Source organism: Seriola lalandi, unplaced genomic scaffold (genome assembly GCF_002814215.2).
Source record: "Seriola lalandi dorsalis isolate HSWRI2012SDOR001 ecotype SW California unplaced genomic scaffold, Sedor1 jcf7180002054297, whole genome shotgun sequence".
Lineage (NCBI taxonomy): Eukaryota > Metazoa > Chordata > Actinopteri > Carangiformes > Carangidae > Seriola > Seriola lalandi.
The window spans coordinates 508,077-530,340 of record NW_019524850.1 but is presented as its reverse complement, the minus strand read 5'-3'; the positions used below and the strand labels follow the sequence as shown (position 1 = coordinate 530,340).

At 41.1% G+C, this 22,264-nt stretch overlaps 1 protein-coding gene across 1 annotated transcript in view; it reads left to right on the top strand.

The window, feature by feature from the left end:
* grm4 (glutamate receptor, metabotropic 4) overlaps positions 1-22,264 on the top strand; it is a 175,871-nt gene that overhangs the window by 40,028 nt on the left and 113,579 nt on the right. Inside the window, exon 2 of the mRNA XM_023406264.2 lies at positions 10,574-11,569. Coding sequence (XP_023262032.1) covers positions 11,036-11,569 — 534 coding nt within the window. The 5' untranslated portion in view covers positions 10,574-11,035. The remainder of the gene's footprint in view (positions 1-10,573; positions 11,570-22,264) is intronic.

Here is a 22,264-nt window from a genome sequence, read left to right as displayed (position 1 = left end):
GGTTTGGGTTGGGGTGGGGTGGGTATGGAGATTGGCGGTGGCAGATTTTAATAAGTGCACACTGGCAACCCAATTATCCATGATGCAAAGCTTACAACCTAATACGCTTTGATTCACTGTTTGTATTCCTGTATTTAGCTCTCAAGTTCCACTCCTCTTGGCAGACCCATAACATGGTCTTTCAGCCACACTCCAGCTGCCCAGCATGCACATTTGACAAGATGAAGAAGGGCAACAAAATCACTTTTATACAATCTTTAGTCTGGGGATTAAATTCATGTCATCAGACCAAAGGCGGACTCGCTACCCTTTGAAGCTAGATAGTTCCCTCTAAGAAGAGATGAATGGCAAAATAGAGGAGCGATTTCAGTGTTGGCAGATAGCATTAAGTAAGCTGGCCTCAGCTCTGTAGTTTTTTTTGTAATGATACCAGTAAAAAGGAAAGATGACAGCACAAGGAAGTGAGTGTGCCTGAAAGGATACTGGTTGTGATGTTGACAGGGACCTTTGATACGAGCTCAGGAGTGTGTTGCTTGATTCTCAAGTACAACATCAGCACAACATTGCACAACATGAGGTTACTGTGTCACAATACAATGAAATCCGTGTGAACATCTTGTCCACAGAAGCCTGAGAAGGAGAAATCCTTCTGGAGGGTTTCATTACTTATGGAATGATGGTACCATTTGAATGCATATCCAAATGGCATGCATGTACAACTAAATGGTGCTGCCTAATTATTTTAGAGGAAATGTAATGTGTGTGGATTATGATCTCTGGCAGTATTTTTTTTTTTTGCTATGCTCGCACTCCATATTGTTGCACGGCGCCACACTTGGTTTGGAATACCTTCTACTTCCTAATTAACATGTTATATCTCATTTCTTTAATCTCTATAAAAAACCAAAGAATGAAAACGAACACGTCACTGTTTTACACTGGGTTATGTGTTGGACTATTTCTTGGTTGGGATCAGTTGCTCGGCAACCAGCTGGGACTCCAGTAGGCTACTGGTGAAAACAAAAAAGTGTATTTCCCAGTAAGTCAAACCTTTCCTTCAACATTTCACACCAAACGTATCGGTATGAAAAATGTGCGACTTTGTAGATATGTTCAGTTTACCACTAAAAACGTTTCTCTCAAAACATAGCAGTTTAATTTTAGTAATATATATACACTGCATATTAATTGTACTTCCCTTAATAGTAAAGTAAGAGTCTCCATGCGACTCATTATGAGCAGCTCAACAACCTCATCTCTAATTTCATTGTCCCCAGCAGGGGTGATGACTTTTGCAGCAAAGGTTACATCACTAAACTGTGCTGACAACAAGTGCAGGTATTCTAGAATCAGTAAAATGACAGATGGATATAGAAGAACATTAAAATCAATAAAAACACAGAAGCTACGATCTTGCTGAAAAAGGAACAGTAAAACTGATAAATATGGCAATAAAGAAATGAATATAACAGGGTAGGAGCACCCCAACAGATTAAAATTCCTGAAAGTTCAGCTGAGCTCTTACAGAGGACAAATGAAACATGAACATCAGTGCGTTGCTCTGCACTGGGAGAGAAACCTGTTATTAAGGTCCTGCTGCTGTGACCTCCTGACATTCATTCAAGTCAAACAATTGCAGTTATTGTCAATATTTGCAAGTTGCCCAAAGATGAATGTACACTTTGACAGAGCTACAACATTTTAATATGTTGTTCTTCCTGATGTTTATGATATTTAACTTGTTTCCCTCAAGAAGTCTTCCCGCAGCTTTAGCCACTCCACTAACATCATTTTGTTTGATTATTAGCCGATAGGGATTTAATATAATACCTGCCACTCGTTCACTTCTAAGTGGCTTTCCCCACCCCTTTCATTACACAGCATGTGGCATGCTGGCAAGGCCTTCTGGCCTTGGCATGCTGGCATGACCACATGCTGTGTAGTGACAGGGGTGGGGAAAGCCACTTAGAAGTGAACGAGTGGCAGGTATTATATTAAATCCTGGCTGACGATCTAACAAAATGATTCAACTGTGGCAGGTAGTGTGGCTAGAGCTGCGGGAAGACTTCGTGAGGGAAACAAGTTAGTAGTTAGCAGTAAGTGTCAGGTAAATATAAATATCAGGAAGGACAACATATTAAAATGTTGTAGCTCTGTCTGTAAGGCTACAGGCAACTATGATTGATGTCAAAGTGTACATTCATCTTTGTGCAACTTGCAAATGTTGGCAATGATAATAATCTTTCATTTGGATTATGCCACAAGAATGAATTGCAGTTACCGTTCTCCAGTTTTTGCTATTCTTTGCTTCACATGGAACTGCCACTATCACATACGGCACATGCCATCCTGTGAGCCAAATGTAAATGGTGTGGAAACCACACCCATCTGGCAGAAACTGGCACTGAGCTGTTTGAGTGCGGAGCCCGCGCTACGTTTCCTGAAAACACAGCATCTCAGAGAGTGATGTATGATTATCTCCACCAGTGACAGTGCCAGTGAAAATGAGGACCAGGTGTTCAACAGTGAAATCATGGCAGGGATGCAGAGCTGTGCCTCTCTGGACTGACAGGACCCAGTTTGCCTGCTTTTACCAGGCCTTGGAAGTAAGTCTTTTGTTCAAAGAATAAAGTAGATATCACAACTGAGCTCCGCCAGATGAAACAGACTGTAAACAGGCTGCCTTCCACCCCGACTCCCCTGTTAAACACTTGGACCTTATTTTAAACTGGGACTTTGGCTGCGGGAGACGGTCGTACATCACTTTCTGATGTATAAAGTTTTCAGGAGAGATTTAGGAGCTTCTAATGCTCTCATTCTCCTTTCATCTATTCAAATATAATGTTGCCTTCGAGCCATCCAGGACCAGTCAGATCCCCTATGTATCCCACATCTGTATGTAAAGGAATGCACAAGAGAAGTGAATGGTGGTGTTCTCATGATAGAAATTCCACTTTATCCATTCAAGCATGCCTCAACATTGAAACCCTCTTTGACAGGATGGCAGCAACCAGAGGGATGCAGTATTCATAGCTTCTGTCTCCAGGAGCGCAGATAAACCCGGGCTATACTTAGAAGCTCAATGTGTGATTTGAAATATGTGATTCCTCACAAACACGTCTTTGCCCCCCTATTGTCACCACTGAGGGAGGTGCACTTGTAGCATTTGCTTTATGTGACAAAACTATCTCCCATGCACACTCTGAAATGTGCTCAGCACTGTTAGCCAGCTATTACTTGACTATATGGGTGCTGCTGTTGGGGAGAGATTTACGGGAATCAGAGGGTGCTTTACATGGCAGCTGCCATAGTCTTCCTTCGTTTGATTTCTGTGCAGCAGACACAGGAAATGTTTCATTCCAGTGATCAAGCTTGAAAGAAATCTACCTCTTAGCTTTGTCTTTATCTCTGTTGTTGTGTTCTTCAGACACTCATTTCCACTTGGTGCAGGGAGTATATAGGCTGAGAGGTACCTGAAATGAAATGATGGAAGAATGCTTGTGCACGTCTAAATACATTTCTAAATTGTACTGAGCTCAGCCCTCGGTGTGTGAAAAACAAATTCAAATTTTAGGTCTCCCTCTTATTTTGACAGTAAGGTATGTTTCCTGTCTCTTTGATCATTCATCCCGCCACGTATGACACAAGTGCATCGATCTGAAGGATCGAAGCGTCACAGCATCATCTGGCTTGACTATCAATCACTTCGATCAGTTGCATTCATTCTAACTTGGCTGGGAACCCTGGCAAATCAAGAGCCACATGTGGAGCAGCCCAGATGTTCAACATGTTCATTATTGTTGTACTAATGCGGTTTATACTGGTGAGCCTATATTGGGAATCCTTTCTGAGTCATTTTATAGGGTTGAGCTTCACACTGTCCACTCCTGAAGTCTGTCTCATTTGGCACATTTAGAACATTATGATTCGAGCATTTACGAACTACTGCACTTAGCTCCTCAACAGCAAAGCTCAAAGGGTGCTTTTTGTGTGTTGATGTTGTAAACTGTGGAGCGACATGAAAAATTAGTTCAAGCAAAGTGGGACACACACAAAGCCTCAGCCAGTGCCTCTTGTTCATTGCTTCACTGCCTCTCATACACACGATTCTCATCTTTCTCTCTCTCTCTCTCTCTCTCTTTCGCTCTCAAAAGAAAAAAAAAAAATCTTGAATTAGAAATAAAGGAAACACCAGTATAAAGTCATATCTTTTCTCAACCCCTACGATCTTTCTACCATTAATTCCACATATGTTGACAGAGGTGTGAAGGATGTGGTCATGAATAATTCACATCTTACATACATGCAGTGGGGGGGGGGGGCATGGTTTAAAACTGAATATAGAGGAAATTGCATCATGTAGCAGATAATCTGTATAAAGAGGCATTGCGTCTGACCAACAGCTCAATTCTGTGATTCATTTCTATTGTCCTGATCTATAGAGGCACTGAAGGGGTTTCAGCTGAGAGGAAGATGTTCGTTCTAACAGTCTATACTGCGTCTCATTCGCAGATGATTTTGCTGTTTTCTGTTTGCATGCAGCCTGTCTTGACAGATTTGTAAATTTAAAATGAAGTGAATCACATTTGGGAATATTTTCAATAACACATACCATAGGATTAGTGATGTACAGTATAAAAACAAAAGAAATGGGCTTGTGAATGTTTAATGTCGTTATTCTGCCTCCATGACCTCTTTTAAGAAATCTCTTTTGTCCCATTCTGCATTTTCACTGTTAGATGTTCTCCACAGAAGTCTTGAATCATTTTTCCCGTTGGCTTCTCTATATTAGGAGCCCAGGGCAGCAACACAGACTGTTTGTTAATGGAATCTGCATTTTGCATGAAGGAAGTGTTAATGAGTGAATATGAATCGGCCCTAATATCTCCAGCTCTGGTGGAGCGAGCTAATGGACAGTGTCCTGGAGATGGGGAAGAGGGTAATGTAGAACAAGGGGAATTACCTTAGAGGAGAGTGTCTGATGTCTGTTATGGAAATGGGATGAATGCAGATAGCCTAGGATATAGAGTTACAATGCATGTAATGAAGCTTTGTGCACACTCCCTTCTGTTTTCCAATTTTGTCAAGCACTTTCTGTGTCCCTGCACCCTTGTTTTTTTTCTTCACAACCTTGAATATGACTCATCATAGAAGGAACAGTTCAAACAGAACTAAGGTGACACTGGCTCAGAATACAGTGCTTCCTTTGAGGTTTGTGTAACATTTGCTACATACTCCTAAAGAAAAACAATTTTGCATTGCAAAACATCCCTTTGTCTAGAGTCGCAGATCACCCCCAGACACAATTCTCAGTCATAACTCAGTCAAATCTGTACATACACACATATTACACATATTTTTAGATTCAGTGTGATTTACACTTCTAGATGATATCACAATTTCCAATGTCTATTGCAAATAAACACCTGTAAATCTGCTTAGACACCAGAGGAAAAGACAGAACTTGCCTGAGAATCATCACGCCTTTAAGTTTTCTTCAGTATGAAAATAATCCAGTGAGAGTCGTCTGCATGTCCACGGCTACAATGTAAACATTCACTTCAAACACCTAATTCAGTAAATTTATAATGGTGCCAATTTGCCAAAATCTGAACAAGTATAGGCTGTAGTTCCATAACTTAGAGCCTGAATATCTGTCCAGTTGAAGTAAGGCACAAACTAATAATAGAAGTGACAATATTTATTATAAGTTTTTTTGATGTTGCAAAAGAAATCCCAGAGGTTAAGTTTGTCTCAGTGGGTGTCAACTTTGAGAATCCCAGGTATAGCAAAACTGAAAAAAAATGGAACCCCCTCACAACACACACACACACAGACACACACACACACACAAACAGACACACACACACAGACACACACACACACACACACACACACACAGACACACACACACACACACACACTGCAGCACCTTGTGTAATATGAAATTCCATGCAACTAATTAACCATTTGCGTGGCCAAAATATCCCCCAAAAAAACATGATAAGACTTTTTCTAACTTTCTAATTACATTCTCTTTTACCACAATATACAGAGTGTAAACAAACTGCATACTTCTCAAATATAACAGCCAGTGAGTCACTGCTTTTAGAGGATCTGTCACTACTCTCATTGGCAATGAGGACAGGTTTTTTTTTCTTTACCCAATGCCTTTATTGTCTAAAAAACAATGGTCACACTCATCAGTTTGATGGCAATAATAATTAAGCTCCTTTTTCTTTTCTATTTCTGCAGAAACTGTCAGTGTCACAGAAAAATGATACAAAGGCGGTTGAACATTACAATTCTCTCCTCTGATGGATTTCTGGACTTTTAAAATGAGAAAACAATGTTCAAACAACAAGTACCTTAAAAAAGCACAAAATCATGTACAAAAGGTAGTGAACATTATGAAAATATGAGCAAACAACAATTCTGATGCTGCAAAACATCTGTATTTTAAGCAGACCAGCAGACAGACATGCAGGCAGGCAGTGTAACACTCCCTCTACTCAGAACTTTATCTCCATTCTTTGCTGTGATCATATTGGCCTTTTGGGCCTAAGTATCTCCTCTGCTGAAGCATAACGGCCAAAACAGCAGTTCCCTGTCGGATTAGGACATCACTGTCAAATGGTGCCCAGCTCCACTCTGACGGACCTATTAGCAGGACGCATGTCATTGTGAGGCTTTGCAGAGATGACAGGATGTGAAAATGAGGGGTGGGTCTCGTTTTATCTCTCCGGTGTTTTTCAGATTTTCGACAGAATGAATAAAACAGCAAAACATGACATCATCAAATCATTCTAAAAAGGTTGTACACTTGCTCGCTAGTATTTTCTGTACAGATTATTATTATTATTACACTGGTTTCCTTGGTTGTATGGCATTTTGTGGGTGTTATTGCTTGGTTGAAATGTTAAATCTTTTCTAGTATTCTACGACATGCATCAAACTTCTTGTTGCATAGTAGACACTGACTGCCATTTGTTGGATGGATGAACTTTAAACTATAAATATGGCCTTGATGCTACAATGTGATTCACATGATTAAGAGCAGCGTTTTAACTGGATGAACAGGATGCGGTTGAGTGTGGCTGTCATAATTACTGTGATGTCTTTTTCATGTGTATAGTGTGAATCTCAAGCTAAAACTAACACCAGATTTGGTGTAAACATTGAGACAAAAAAATGTATACCAAGGCAGATGCTAATTATCGGGTGAATAACCTCAGAAACAGGCTCGCTTGGTGGAAGTTTGCTTGGCTTGGTGGTGGCTGGTGAGAAGCCAACGCCTGATTCAAAATTAAGAATTGCTGTGAGGAATCTTTGATCAGTTCTCAAAGAGAAAAGATTTGTACTTATCTGAAGTGTTTTAGAGGCGGTTCTTATGTGTCCATTCATTTGAACATCTAATCTTTTTCCAGCTCTCCAATACTTTGTTAAATCCCCAAGAGAAATTCCCTAGTGGGCATTTAACTTTTCCATGCTTGTAACAAATTCAAGTATATTGCAACCAATTAATATATCAGAAGAGAGTGCGTGTGGTGCTTCTCAGAAATAGCCTTTATTCAAAATAATTTTTTTTTTTTTTGTAAAGTAAGAAAGGATAAACAAAATCTATTGCTCTGGAAACAATTAGCAAGACAAAAAGAACTAAGGTGACAAAATCTAAAAAAAAAATGTAATCATTAACTACTACACAGTTGTCATTTGGCAACTGTGAAGGAGTAGTAGTTAATGATTAGATTAACTAATCAGCCATAATACATGACCCTTCTTTGATTTATCACTGACTTTTTAAGATCAACTGCACATGTGAGGAGAGCATGAAATGACCTAAAAATCACTGTTTCCTTCAAAACTGCTCACCCACATGTTTACACTTCTTTCCTTGAAGCCAATTTAAAGTGCAAAGCATGTTGTAAATTAACTGAACATTTGTGAGATGGCTTTATTGGCTATTTACTGTTGTAACTCTGATTAATTTGCTGTACGATGTAAACAGACAGATTTTAATTGTGATTAATTTATCTTTAATTAATCACTATTACTTACTCAACCATGTATAAGTACACAAATGCTGACAAAAAAGGCTTGTTCGTCTCTTAAATTCTAAACTGTAAACCCCCGCCCAAACACACACACACACACACACACACACACACACACACACACACACACACACACACACACACACACACATACACACTGTATTCAAAGGTTTATTCTATAGCAATGAGTAATTCCACATTAGTGAAAGCCTCACTGGAGTAAAACCTTTAGCTCTATCAGTCATTAGTCTGGCGGTGCACACAGCAGCAGGGGAGTGTGGTCGAGAGCAGGGGAAGCTGGAGTTCCTCCTCGTCACAGTGAGGAGAGACGGTCGCTGTGAGGATTCTGCAATTTCCCCCTAACTCCCACTCTCTGCAGACAGCTGATGTTTATCTGCTCTGCCCATCTGGGCCTTGTGACTAAACATCTGGTAAAGCTGCCACTGTGCATGCAGTGTTTCACAGAGTGATGACAATGAAGGGGCACTTCTGTCCACCCCTTCCAACAAGATCTCTAGAGGCAGGGAGGACTTTATCTCCGAGTTGTCAAGGCTACAACCTGCCTCGGTTACCAGAGCACTGTCCGGCACTCAAGATGTTTATCTGCTTGCTTTGCTGAGCGGTGTACTGTGGCTTTATTAGTTTATAATCAAAATTATGCAGGATGGGCTGATTTGAAATAAGAAGCACATTCCTTCCCTACAGCTCTTCCCTCCTTCATTTTCAGACTCAGATTATGATCTCATAGAAAATGATCATTTGTGGGAATTATTGCCTACGCAACCAAAGCAAAAATGAAGCAACAAATGCCGCTAATCTTTTCAAAGTAAAGCACAGAGTGCTCTGGAGAATTATTATGGTCCCCGCAATATGGGCCATTCCCCTTTTGTGGTGCCCTTGTAAAAAAAAGTCTTTTAATTGTGGTTAAAAAGCAGGTGTCACTTCATTATTATTACCCATTCTCCCCAGTGAGCATGTGTGGCAGTTTGTGTGTTTCCTACCTGTTTGCCTGTTTTCTACTCTTTTGCAAAAGACCAGGCCTGTGTAGCCACCCTTTCTTTTTCCTTCTCTTCTAGGCTTTCCCCTAGAACGGGATGTTTTGCAGCGACTGGTAGGCATTCATCCATTATGGATGCTATGTTTTAAGGGGATGATCTGTGCAGGATGATATAAATATCTCCTTTTGGTTCCCAGCAGGATCGGAGAAACAGCACAAGACAGGCCACCGTGAAGTGTTAAAGCAGGGCATCTTTATTATTTGATTTGATTTCCAAAGTTAAAGAAAGAAAAGATGCGCACGTGACTAGCAGATGGCAAAGCTCTCTTTAATTGATGAGTTGTGGCAAATCTCTTGACACCTCAATGATACAGTTCACCAATTTTAATGTTAGGAGAAAAGATTTGAGATGATGAAAAAGAACCATTACTACAAAGCCACTACACCTCTGTCTGCATTAAAATAATTGCAAAATCTCACTGCTCCACAATGATGGGTTTGACAGCTTCTGCAGTGTAGTGCAACTTTCTGATCCTGAATGAGTTTTTGCCCTTTGTGTACTTTGTTAGAGCACGGCGGGAGTCTGTGTGTTAGCATACAAACGCAGCATGAAGTAAAGCCCAACAGATATGTGTGTTGATGGTCAATTTAAAGAAAGAGAGGGAGAGAGCGAGCAGCAGGCCTCTCTGACTGTGGCCAGATCCACCGCTCTATTAGTCTGACACTATGGAGGAAGCCAACCTACTGTTGAGGGAATATGCAGGCGCACACACACCGACACACACACACCGACATACACGCACACGCGCACACACACACACACACACACACACACACACACACACACACACACACACAAACACATACTGCACCCAGTCCGCTGTTGATACATCGGATGTGCAAAGAGAGGAGGAATAGTGTTTCTTTGATTAACAGAATCCTGTGCTATTAATTTAGCACCATATTTCATAACTTTTTGGTTAAACACTCTGGAGACGATCTACATGAGCAGAACAGTGTGTGGCTATGAAGTCTATGGAACAGTGCCAAGCACCAGAGAATCAGTTATGCTCAAGGCAGATAGAAATAATTCATTGCAGTGCTCTGAAAGCAGTTGAGGCATGGGTGCAACACAGAACAGATTTCCTGTGTGGAGTGCATGGCCTAGGTATTATTTCTGCTTGAATTTTAGGATCTAGAAACTGGACTGGAACTCTAGGACTTTCCACTGCAAATGTGCAGTGTAGTTCTGAATATGATGGTAATTACAATATGGAGAGCAAGACTTTGAAGCTCATCTCCCATCCACTGACACAAGTAGGACTTTGTAGGAGAGTCCACAACAGAGATAAAATGTCCTCTGTGTTGTGGATGAAGACAAGGCAAACCCCTGGATAAACACATATTTTGTAAAAACCAGATTAATGTGATTCTATGTAATCTTTCCTTTCCTTTTATTTCCAGAAGTTGTTCTTTCTGCTGTATTGTCAGTGTCTCACACATCTCTCCTTTCTTTTTTCAGGAGCCCGCTGTGGAGCCTACTGGCTTGTCTCTTGACATTCTGCCTGCTTGAAGGAAAACTAAATGCACCTGAGTGGTTCTGGAGAAGGAGAGAAGAGGGGCAAACTTCCCACCTTTGTTCTTGCTTCATGAGAAGGCTCTCTGTGGACGCTGTCTCAGCCCACTGTGCACTGTTTAGTTACCGCATGTAGCCACCACTCACAGGTGCAGGAAAAGAGTGAAACACAAAGAGGAAAGAAGAAAGGGTAAGAGATAAAGAGAGCCAGGCAGCATAATTAGTATTACCGAGTTTGTGTCAGAGCTAGGAACCATGAGAAGAGACTTCTAAAGACGACTGTGCTCTCAGAAAATATTGCAGCTAACCTTCAGGACATTTGTATGTGTGTGTGGTTATATGCGTGTGCACGTCTTTCATTTTCAAAGGACTTGAATTTGTATTTGGATGCGGATTTAGCCTTTCATTATGACTCTGCGAGGAGGCTTTGAGAGAGTGTGGATTGGCTGCCATAGAAGTGTCTGCTGCTGGGTGTTGTTGCTGGCTTGTTATTTCTTGATCGCCTTGGCAGCCAAACCCAAAATGCCAGGCCACACACACCTCAATTCAATACGCATTGATGGCGACATATCTCTGGGTGGACTGTTCCCAGTGCATGCGAGAGGGAACGACGGCAAAGCCTGTGGCGAGCTGAAGAAGGAGAAAGGGATCCATAGGCTGGAGGCCATGTTATTTGCCTTGGATCGTATCAATAATGACAATGAGCTGCTGCCTAATATCACTCTAGGGGCACGCATCCTGGACACCTGCTCCCGGGACACCCATGCTCTGGAACAGTCACTGACATTTGTTCAGGCGCTGATTGAGAAAGACTCGACTGATGTCAAATGTCTCAGCGGAGGGCCGCCCATCATCACTAAGCCTGAGAGAGTGGTGGGAGTGATTGGTGCATCAGCCAGCTCCGTGTCAATCATGGTAGCCAACATTTTGCGTCTGTTCAAGGTCAGTTTCTTCGACAGCATCCACTTCTTACTTTACTTTTTCTTCAATATGTTTTGTAATGGTGGTTGCAGAACACGGATATTTCATATAATTCGCTACAGCATATTCCCTGCAATTATATTTTTTGGAGTTCAAACTTTCAGTGGAAAAAAATATAAACAAAAGGCAAACTTTGAATTTTAATTTTAGATCATGACAATGTCACCACATAAACACAAACACACACAGCACAAACATACATTCTCATTCAGCATTTCCCATGTTCTCATTGCCTATGTATTGTATTTTTATTATATATATATTATTTTCCTCATAAGCTTAAATCACATTAGTTTCAGTCCTTTTTTTACTACTGTCCAGAGAACTAGGCACTGATCATTACACCATAATTCTGCACACTAATGACATTAATTTACCAAGAGTCCTTAGTGTTGCCTTCTTCTAATTAATTTAGGGAAGCCATGCATGGCACCAAAGAGCTCATTGCACTGATATTGAATATAGTGTGTAAAATGAGCGTCTACATTGTGTTGACTCGCCAGATGCAAATGTAATGTGCAAATGAGAGCAAAACATAAACAATGTGTGACAGGACCTTTGTAATACCTGCTCAGTGCTGTCAAACCAAACTATAGGCCACAACCAAACTAATGGGCATAAGGACTGTGTCAAAATAGGTTGTTTTTAATTATTTTTATTCATGCCAATGCCATTTTTATTTTTATTCATGCCAGACCATGAATTAACAAACACAGTCTAAGAAACCAACGCTCCATCTTTAAATCTACTGACAAAAAATTTGGATCTACAGTCAAGTTTATATAAATACTTTGTCAAGTATTTTTATAGCCCAATATCACAAACCTCAGGACGAGCAACAGAGGAGGGATCCCTCCTCCAGGGCAGACATGCAATAGATGTTGTGTGTACAGAATAGAGCAACAAAGTAGATTTACAGCATGGTGAAGAATATGATCCGAGAGGACATCGAGCAACTTCCAGGTGCAGCCAACAGATAGGACAAGAGCCACACAGCCTCCTCACCACCATGAAGACCGAGACCAACCCGAATAATCAAAGAGTGAGCCACTAACAGGAAGATAAGGCATAAAGATGAGTTTCAAGTTTGGATTTAAATCCCTCAATAAAGTCAGACAGTCTGATGTCAGCAGGGAGGTTGTTCCAGTGGAAAGGGGCACGATAAGAAAAGGCCCTGAAGCCTGCTGACGTTTTTCAACTCTAGGAACAGACAGGAGCCCTGTATTCTGAGAGCAAGCAGCACTGGATGGAATATAAGGAGATCAGACAGGTAGGGGCCTGTCCATTTATGATTTTGTATGTCATGAGAAGCACCTTAAACTCTGATCCGACATTGATAGTGATCCAAAGGAGAGAAAGTAAAATTGAAGTAATGTGGTCAAATCTTCTGGAGATCATCTGGATTAAGTTGAAAACAAATAAGTAATGTAACATCACGGTTTGTGGCTGTCATACACGCAGTTGTTAAGGGTTACTGTTACTTGGTCAAATTGGTGACTATGTCAGGCATCCAGCCTTTCACAGCCAGCCTCTAATTGAGAAGGGTCATGTGCTTTTACAGGAACATAAAGCTTAAGTATCATCAGTGTAACAGAGGAAACTGATTTGGCAAAGAGGTGAAATATATATGGAGAAAAGCAGAGGGCCAAGAACAGAGCCCTGGGGTACTCCATATTTCACATTTGAAAATATTGATGTTGTATTAATTTAGGAAACAAACTGTGTTCTTTCAGATAAGAAATTGAGAACCAGGTCAGAGATGCCAAATACAGTATACAGTGATCTAAGGCACGAAAAGCCGCACTGAGATCAAGTAAGAGAAGCACAGAGGTGTAATCTGACTCCATAGTAAGCAGAAGATAATTTATCACTTTAGTAAGTGTAGTTTCAGACGGGCCCTGGAAGCAGACTGAAAAGGTTCAAAAACATGATTGTTAGCTATGTGGGCTGAAAGCTGCTGATACACAACTCTTTTTAGTATGTTTGAGAAAAATGGGAAGTAAGAGACTGTAGATATGTTAAGAGACCCTGATTCAAGGTGTGGTGGTAATGATGTGACATAACAGATGTGACAGGGGAGACAGTCAGATGATTGGGCAGTCGATCAATCAGTATGAATCAGTTTAACCTTATAGAGGATGAGCATAACGTATATAATGGCCTTACTTTCTGTTACTAATCCATTCCGCTCTTAGTGACTAATGGTGTGGCAGACAATATGGTTTCAAGTAGCTTCCAAATAGCAAAAGAACAAAATATGTAGCCTTTGTTCTATTCAGACAGTCTTCATCATTTAAAAGGACCCTATAGAAGATGAGGTCTGAATCACCTGCTGTGACATTGATTCAACAATGTCTCACCTGTCTGCCGCCATTCTGGGGCAGACAAACTGCTCTGCAGAGGGCAAGAGGGTGAATAGTACAATACACCACGTCAAGCCTGATTGATATGTTACAAGTCAACCAGAAATAAATGCTGCGCTCCTTGCTGCCTTTTTAGATGAACTGTCTGACACAAGGCTAGCATCAGTATCCAGCCATCGTAAGCACCTGTACTCTACATCCACACGTTTTTTTTCTAGTGCCATGCATAGACCCGTCACAAAGCCTTCACCATCATTGGAATGCACATTCTTATCATTCTTACCACTAAGCAGATAGGAGGTTGGTGACATGTCTCATTAGATTACACTATAAAAGCAAGCAGTGGATTGCCTTTAAAACACAGGTCAGTACACTGCCCCAGCACATGATCAGATGTCCGAGTTAGGATCACACATACCATACAGAGTCTGTAGAAGATATTTCCATAGTAGGCCATCAATGACCAGCAGTGCACAACCAGTTTTTCTTCTCAAGCAGAAAACACTGCTCTGCAATACGTGACACCTATGAGCCTCTTCTTAGCACAGAGTGCAAGCAAGCAGTGAGACATAAATACATCACCAAAAAACACCTGTGTGATAAGATGTGCCACACCTTATGCTAGTCCACAACTCTCCAACCACAAATGTTCCACCAAACAAGTCTGTTAATGCTCCCAGACTCCTTGTGAAGGGCACATGATCCGCCAGAGGAGGGTCTGTCCAATAACAGGCCTGTGAAACATCTTCAGACAGTTAATTGGCAAGCCTCTGTTTTGGGCTGGATTTTACCAGTGAGATGTTGTGTGTTCCAAACAGTATGCCAAATCCTGCAGAGGGAACAAATTATTTAGGTTTTTTCCTAAAGGACATCGAGCAGCACCATCCAAGGATCAGTGTTCTTGGGCAAAGAATGAGTTTTGTGTGAGTTTTGTGTGAGTATAGTGCAACTCAGATTCTGATAGGTCTTAGATGGACCGAAGAAGGAATCCTTTTTTGATGGACACTGGCCTTAAAGGTATCTGTCCAGTGGGCTTGAACAGCCTCCTTGACAGGGCCTTGAGCACGACTGGCAAATCCCACTGAGGGACAGAGGAGAATGTTACAGGATGCTGCCACTTCACTCCAAGCAGGAAACACTATTTCAGGAGACGGTTGCTAAAAAGCACCTCTCTCCAAGCCACTTATAACTATACGTTATAACGATAGCTGACACATACACTTTGATATTTGGAACTGACAGACAAGTCTCTAGCAAAAAAAAAAGAGGAGAGTTTGTGTGTCAGTTACTCGAGCTGGTCATGCAAGCATTGAATGGCTTGTACCATTGCTGGGTGCAATCCTCGAATCTCCAGTCTGTCCTTGACATGATATAAGCACAGAGATATCGGGAGCAGCCATTAGCTAGGAATGTTGTGCATATCACAACACTGCCGCAGAATAACCATGAGCTGATCCTGTCTGACTCTGCATCAGCAGTGGGATCAGTTTGAAGGAGAGAAAAACAGGCTTTTAGATAATATTGTATGTGCAAGTGCATCCACCTCCACTGGAGGCTGACTGGGAAAAAACAGGGTGTTCAGTCTGTACATGTACAGTTCACATCATTTCAATTTTAAAAAGTATCAGAAAGTCTTTTGTAAGTGGTGGACGAGAGATTTCTGAAACATTTCAGGTTTGTTTTAGAACAACAACTAGGCTTAACAGCGCACTCGCTATAAATAGTGCAAAACATATTGTTTGAATGTTGTCATTACATCAGTTCATCAAACAACCAAACCAGGTCCCGCCCTTGCTAATCATCAACCAAAACCTGAAAATGAGTGAGGAACAAGAAAAAAAAACACAGAAAAGGAAGATTTCGTTGCAAAAAGACGTTGCAACGTCATTTGAATGGAATTACATATATATATATATATATATATATATAGTCAGGTATATGGATAGTGACTCTGACGGTGAGCCACTGATCATAAAATAATGCATATAGCAGATACACATATTGTATTGTATTATATGCAAATAAATAAACCATGTTACAACCATGGTGGCAACTTTTCCTAAAGCATCGTTCTTTAGATATTTATTCCTGTAGTATTTCAAATAAACTTGTGTAAAGAACTGGGAAGCTTTAAAAAGCCTTTAATCAACTTATCTTCTGTTTTAGACCCGACAGGCGGAACAATTTTTCATGAATCACACTTACAGAGAAACAAGAAGCCATGAAAATGTGATTTGTATGGGGCCCTGAATTGCCCCCAGGTGAAAATAATAATACAGTGTTTAATATTTTTAATAATATTAACACTACAGTGGGTCACAAGATGATATTGCATATGCATGAGGTAGACCCTCTGCCTGCCTTTCAATTTACTGTAATGCACCAGATGCATAACACTCCTTGTTTTAGTTAATTTATGCCTTTCTTCCTATCTTTTTTCTTCAGGATTTAATCTTCATGCACACAAAGTTATGGTAATAATGTAAACATGTTTGATCAAATGTTCCCACTGTGCTAAAGTTTCACTCATCATCTCTGAATTCCGACATACTCTGTTTTACTCACTTGCATGTATATTAATTTACTTGCTTGCATTGTTTAATTTAGTTTGATTAGTAGTTTGATTTAATTACCCTGATATTTTTTTTCAGTAAGGTGATTCTTAGTAGAATAAGGCTTTTCAGGTAAAATCTATTAAATTGCAGATTGCATTTTACTTCAGGTAAACAATCCTGCTAGGCAAAGCATTACTATTGCAAAAAAACAAATATATCACAATATATCTAGAGGCTCTACGCTGTTAAAATGCAAACTAGGGGATGTTATAGTGGATTGGTCATTTAGTTGGCTGAGTTTTCATTTTCTCTCAGCTCTGGTGGAAATGCATGAATGTCTGGTGACTTGGGAACAAAATTATGCTCACTCTCTGGCAGTTGTCCAAAGGCATTGTGGGAAATACAGGTAATCACTGACTGAAGTAGAAGAAGATGAATCAGGTTGAGGGAGAATGGGTATACTCAAAGATAATTCAAGCAATACAGATAAGAGGTACAGAAAACAAATTGATTGTATCTAACAATGCAAGAATATCCTAAGGCAGATTTTCACTTTAAATACATGTTATGATGAGCATTCATACTATTTAAATTTCACACTGTGGAATATCCGACCCATCAGAAACCTTGTCGTTAGGATACTAACTACTAATTAAAGCTAAGGGTCTACTCTCACATGGCACAGCTCAGCGGGTTCTGGTTCTTTTCTCTATCCTTAAAGTCACATACAACCATAGGCAGGATTCCCTTGTGTGGCAAGGAGGGCTTCACTGCTCACAACTTCCCTCTAATGACTTCAAACGTGGGGCTTGACGTCTCTCAACCTTTCAACCTATTTCTTTTCCTCACCTGAGCTGTTGGGTTGAAGCTAAACTGATGATGGTGAATCTCTTTTTGCAGATAATAAAGTACCTACATCAGTGTATGAGTCCTTACATGCTGGTCAGTTGTTGCTTGTGCCTTTATGTCTGCTGGAGCCCCCCCCCCCCACAGTACTTTGACAGAGTTGCTTCTTCAAATTTTTACATTATCTCACATTACACACATTCCAGTTGATACATAACAAGAGCATGCGCATGAAAGCATAGAATCAAAACATATTATACCACTAACATCATTTTAGAACTGACGCTACTTGCCATCCTCATGAGGCGAGAATCTGTTTTCTCACTATGGTGCGATTGGCGTCATGCTTGCAATTGTTTTTTAGCTCCTTACTTTTGAGCTTTTCCTTATCCTTCACACAGTCTTAGAGTGGCTGAGGGCAAAGTGTCTGCTCAGCACTACAGAGCAGGCAGGATTCCATCCCCATGGTGTGTCATGAATATTTTACTATATTGTTACGTAATTTACGTCCAGGGATTGGGGTTGAAAGCTCCCTCTTTGCATCCCCTCATCACTGGGTCCAGCTCTTGGTCTGTTTTCATCAGCTGGGTTCTTATACTGCTATATAAGCAGGAGCAAAGTACATCAGCACTTGAAGTAATTAGTGGTTGGTTGCTTATGATACTCAAGACAGACTGGGTGTAATTAAAGCCCCAGGCTTTTGATTGTGTTTCTTGTACATCACTGAAAACAGCTATTCAGACTGGCTTGAGGGATATTGCTGCAGCAGTCAGAAACCGCAGGAGCACACACTGCATTTCAGGTGTTGAAGTTGACTTGCTGAGACAATCATAAGCTTTCAGACAAAGGGGGATAGCATGGGCAACTTCCACACAGCAGCTCTCTAAATTAGGTACAAGCAGGCAGAGCCAGTCTGCTGGAAGTCTTTCCTCTGTGGAGGAGTGAGCTTGGAACTGCGGAGACAGGTGGAGGGAGAAGAGCAGAGATGGTGGCTAGGTATACTGAGAACAGAAAGAAGAGGGTTAACTAGTTTCCTGTTGTGCTGTCTGTGAAGCAGAGACCCTGCATCCGCCTCTCTCTTCCCTCATTAGAGACAGAGGAAGAGGCCCTCAGGCACAGTGCCTTACTCCCCCTCAGCATTTCACTGTGTTGAGACAGGGCTCTTATTGGATTACCCTGCCAGCCTACAGTGAAGATACACTGAAAGCTTTAGAGGCTCTCAAAAATATGCACACAGCTGCTCTTTACTTTACTTACTTGTTAATGGTCAATCTATTCATCTAGCAATAAAGGTAAATATCACTTTCCATCACTGCCTGGCAAGAATACAAATAAAGCAACATTAAAATAAAATGTTTTATGTAAAATGCTTTTGAAATTTGACTATTTAAAATGAGAGATTGTGTAGCCAAGTTCCATTTCAAAGCTAATGACATGTCCACTAAACCATGAGGCAACAATGAGAATCCGAATATTATGAAACTACATTAATGAGTTTTGATATGACCTATACTAATCATCAGCCATAAAACACAACGTTGTTATGGTAAGCATATTAGCAATCAGTTGCCTATTTACACATCCATTTGGAGCTGTGTTTACTGGTGACCTGAGTCAAGTCTAAGTCCAGTATTCATCTTCCTTTTAGCTCAGTTTTGGTCTGCAATTTCCGCCGAAAAATACAGCTTTTGGAATAAAGCTGATTTGGTGTGAGTCATTAGACTTGATCAAAACAGTAACGTCGCAGGCTGTAAAAAAACAAAACAATGACCTGAAAGATGTTAAACGCTTGATAAAGCTGAGATTACAGTTTGGTGATAAGTCTCTGTTGGTTTGTTACTACGAGTGACCTCTTTGACGTAACTCCCATTGCTCATATTGACATGTTGATGAGTAGAGCTTTAAACTCTCCATGATATCTTCTGACTTATGGACACGTGAACTAACCTTGCAGCTGGATTTCTTGCAAGTGAGAATCCATCTTGCCAGACTCCAAGCTATTTGCTTGTGGCCAAACCACAATGGTTCACACAAATCAGCGTCCTATGAAGGACAAACTACTGGCAACCTTGGGCGTATGATGACAGTGAGAAGTGACTGTTTTATTAACAATAATGGCAGTTCCCAATGAGGTTAGTGTAGATGCTATTTGAGCATCAGTTATATCAGACCTGGAGAATGTTTCTTCATTGAAAGAAGCGCAAAGAACGACACTGAAGGTTTTTGCGCTGCGATTAACTTTGATTAACCAACTGGCTCCACTCGCAAAAAATGGGAAGGATGCAGAATCTGGTTAAAGTTAGCCTGTGATAGATGGACCAATCAACCAATCACCTGCCAAACATTTTTTGAAAGCACCTGTCCTTTTCCAATCAGCTTCCAAGTAAGCCTTCCCAGACGATTCTGTGTAACAACAGTCGGGTTACATTCAGGTAGGATAAAGATTAAACCAACTGACCTAAAAAGCACCAGTGTAGTTATCTGTAACTGTTATCTGTATCTATATATCTACTCACTCACAAGAGAAAGGCACATTTTTTCAATAATTGCTGTATTCCAGTGGGACATAGACCTGGCATTAACATGTGTCTTCAGTGATCCGATCACAAGTGGTCAGCTCTAAGTACGTCAGTTCACACCTGGCTTTAAAATGCGTCTCCACATGCTTCTTCAGTGATCACTTGTGACCGGATCTCACTTCCCCCTTCATACACAAATAAACCGGTATGCGTTGTTGTTTTCAGCCAATCCAACAGACAGGTTCGTTGTCAATGTGTTGGGGGGTATGTGCGTGCGTGAGTAAGAGACAGCGAGAGTGAGCGCAAGTGGGGTGAGGAGGGGTTGAGACAATCATTTCTCTAACAAAATACAATTTTATTCATTTGAAAAAGAGGAATTTTTCCATTCATTATGAACCTGTGTTGGGACCAATTAGACTGTGATAGAGGACATCAGTAAAGTAGGCAGTCTTTCAATGTGACCTAGGACGTGTTTGTCTTCACACTGCTAAAAGAATGTGGCCTCATTTGGCCCAGACCACCTCCACATGTGGTCTGAGTGATCGGATCTCAAATGCGTCTTCAATGTGTCTTTGGTGCGTTCACATGTGTAGTTACAGCTGTCCATTTGTGATTGGATGGTCCCAGACAGATATTAATAACAGATCTGAACAGGACCTTAAATTCCCACCCTAGATGCTACACTGACTTGTTAGTGCTTTATCACACCTGGATGATGCTGCCAGGGTGTGGTCTATCCCCTTCACAAAGCCTTACACCCTGGAACTTGTTCGTAATTGAGGTGAGAGAGGACTGGAACGGAAGCTTGATTCTGACTGAGCTCACTCCCATTCTGTGCTAAGTGTAATTTAGTGCACACTACGCTACATTAGTTCATTCATGCAGCCCCATTCCCTTAGACCCACCCACCCATGCCCAACAAATCCCATGTGCTCGCTGAAATCCGTACTCCTGCAAAGTCCAACCAATGCAAACAAACAGGGAAGAGAATCACATGCCTTAAAAACAAGCAACAAGCAATTGTTTTCAGTGCGTTCACAGACCAGTGGGCTTTCCATGGTTTTATCTGTGCCCCTCAACTTGACTTTTAAAACTGAGCAGGCCAAATCCATGAAGCTGTCTCTCTCGACCCCAGATTGCAGGCGTCCCCCATCTAGCATGCTCCGGCTATAGAAGAACAGCTCCTTTAGTTCAGGATTAGTTCCGACTGAACTCACTTTGCCCACCCAAGCCCGAGCGGTCAATTCCCAGGACAGTCATGAGTGAGGGCTGCCCAGAACCTTGTCTTTTATTCTTGGCACTATTTTATCCCCTTTCTCCTGCCGTTTGCAAATCCCTCTGCAGGCAATCCGAACTACTGCTGGTAATCACCAAGCGCATTGAAAGAAAAAGCTACTGTGTGGCTGTGTCCTCCTGTGCATTCTCTTACTCGATATGTTAGGTTTCACTCAAATTAATTCTGGCATTTAATTAGTGTGCACTAACAAGCCTACTGAGGAAATGCTGGCAGGAGGGTAAAAATGTCTTTTCTTTTTCAAATGTATGATTTCATTCTGCTGAGCACTGCTGTGAAATTCTCCAAGCCAAGAGGGACAGCGAAGAGCACAACATAAATATCAACAGGGTTTGCTTATGTTCTCTGTGTTGGTGCTGTCACTGTACCACAGTGGTTGCAATCTCCCACTTTCTAACATTTAGATGTGCATCTGGCACCCTGCTCTGAATCATCTATAAAAATTTAAGAAACTTACAGTTTCACAACAGAATCTAACAAACACAGCACAACATCACATTGTTTCCTTGAAAAGAGTGTGGGATTAAACTTGGAGCTGTCTCACCTGCATAATCTCACCATCAACCCACTAATGCATCACAGTCCTGGTGCGTGAGGCTGTGCTGCTTAAATTTTTACTCTGACTGTAACAAAGGTTTCAAGCCCCTGAAGGAGAAAACCCTGAGTAGCTCAAACACATTTAAATTGAAAAGAATCTATGGTGTCATGACAATATGGAAATATTGATTGCAGAAGAGTGGTCTTTATTTAATTTTTGTTTAACTTGAACAGTCAAAGTGACAGTGTCAGCTGTGAAGAAATGAGTGATGAACTGAGAGCTCAGTTACTTATTAATCTCAGCTCAGCGGCTTCTGTGCACTTTTCTTGACTAATAAATATAAAACATACGAGCGAGAAAAGGTCAATATAATCAAATTTTCATACGGCCACTGTAAAGTTGCCTGAGATCTCAGAGGGATTGTTCTGTCAGCCTAATGCCAGCCGATATGCTCAGCCTACCCTGCAGCAGGGACAGAAAGTTTGGCCGCCTTCAGGCTAAGCAGCTTGGACATCATCCAGCCTTCCAGCACATGAGACAA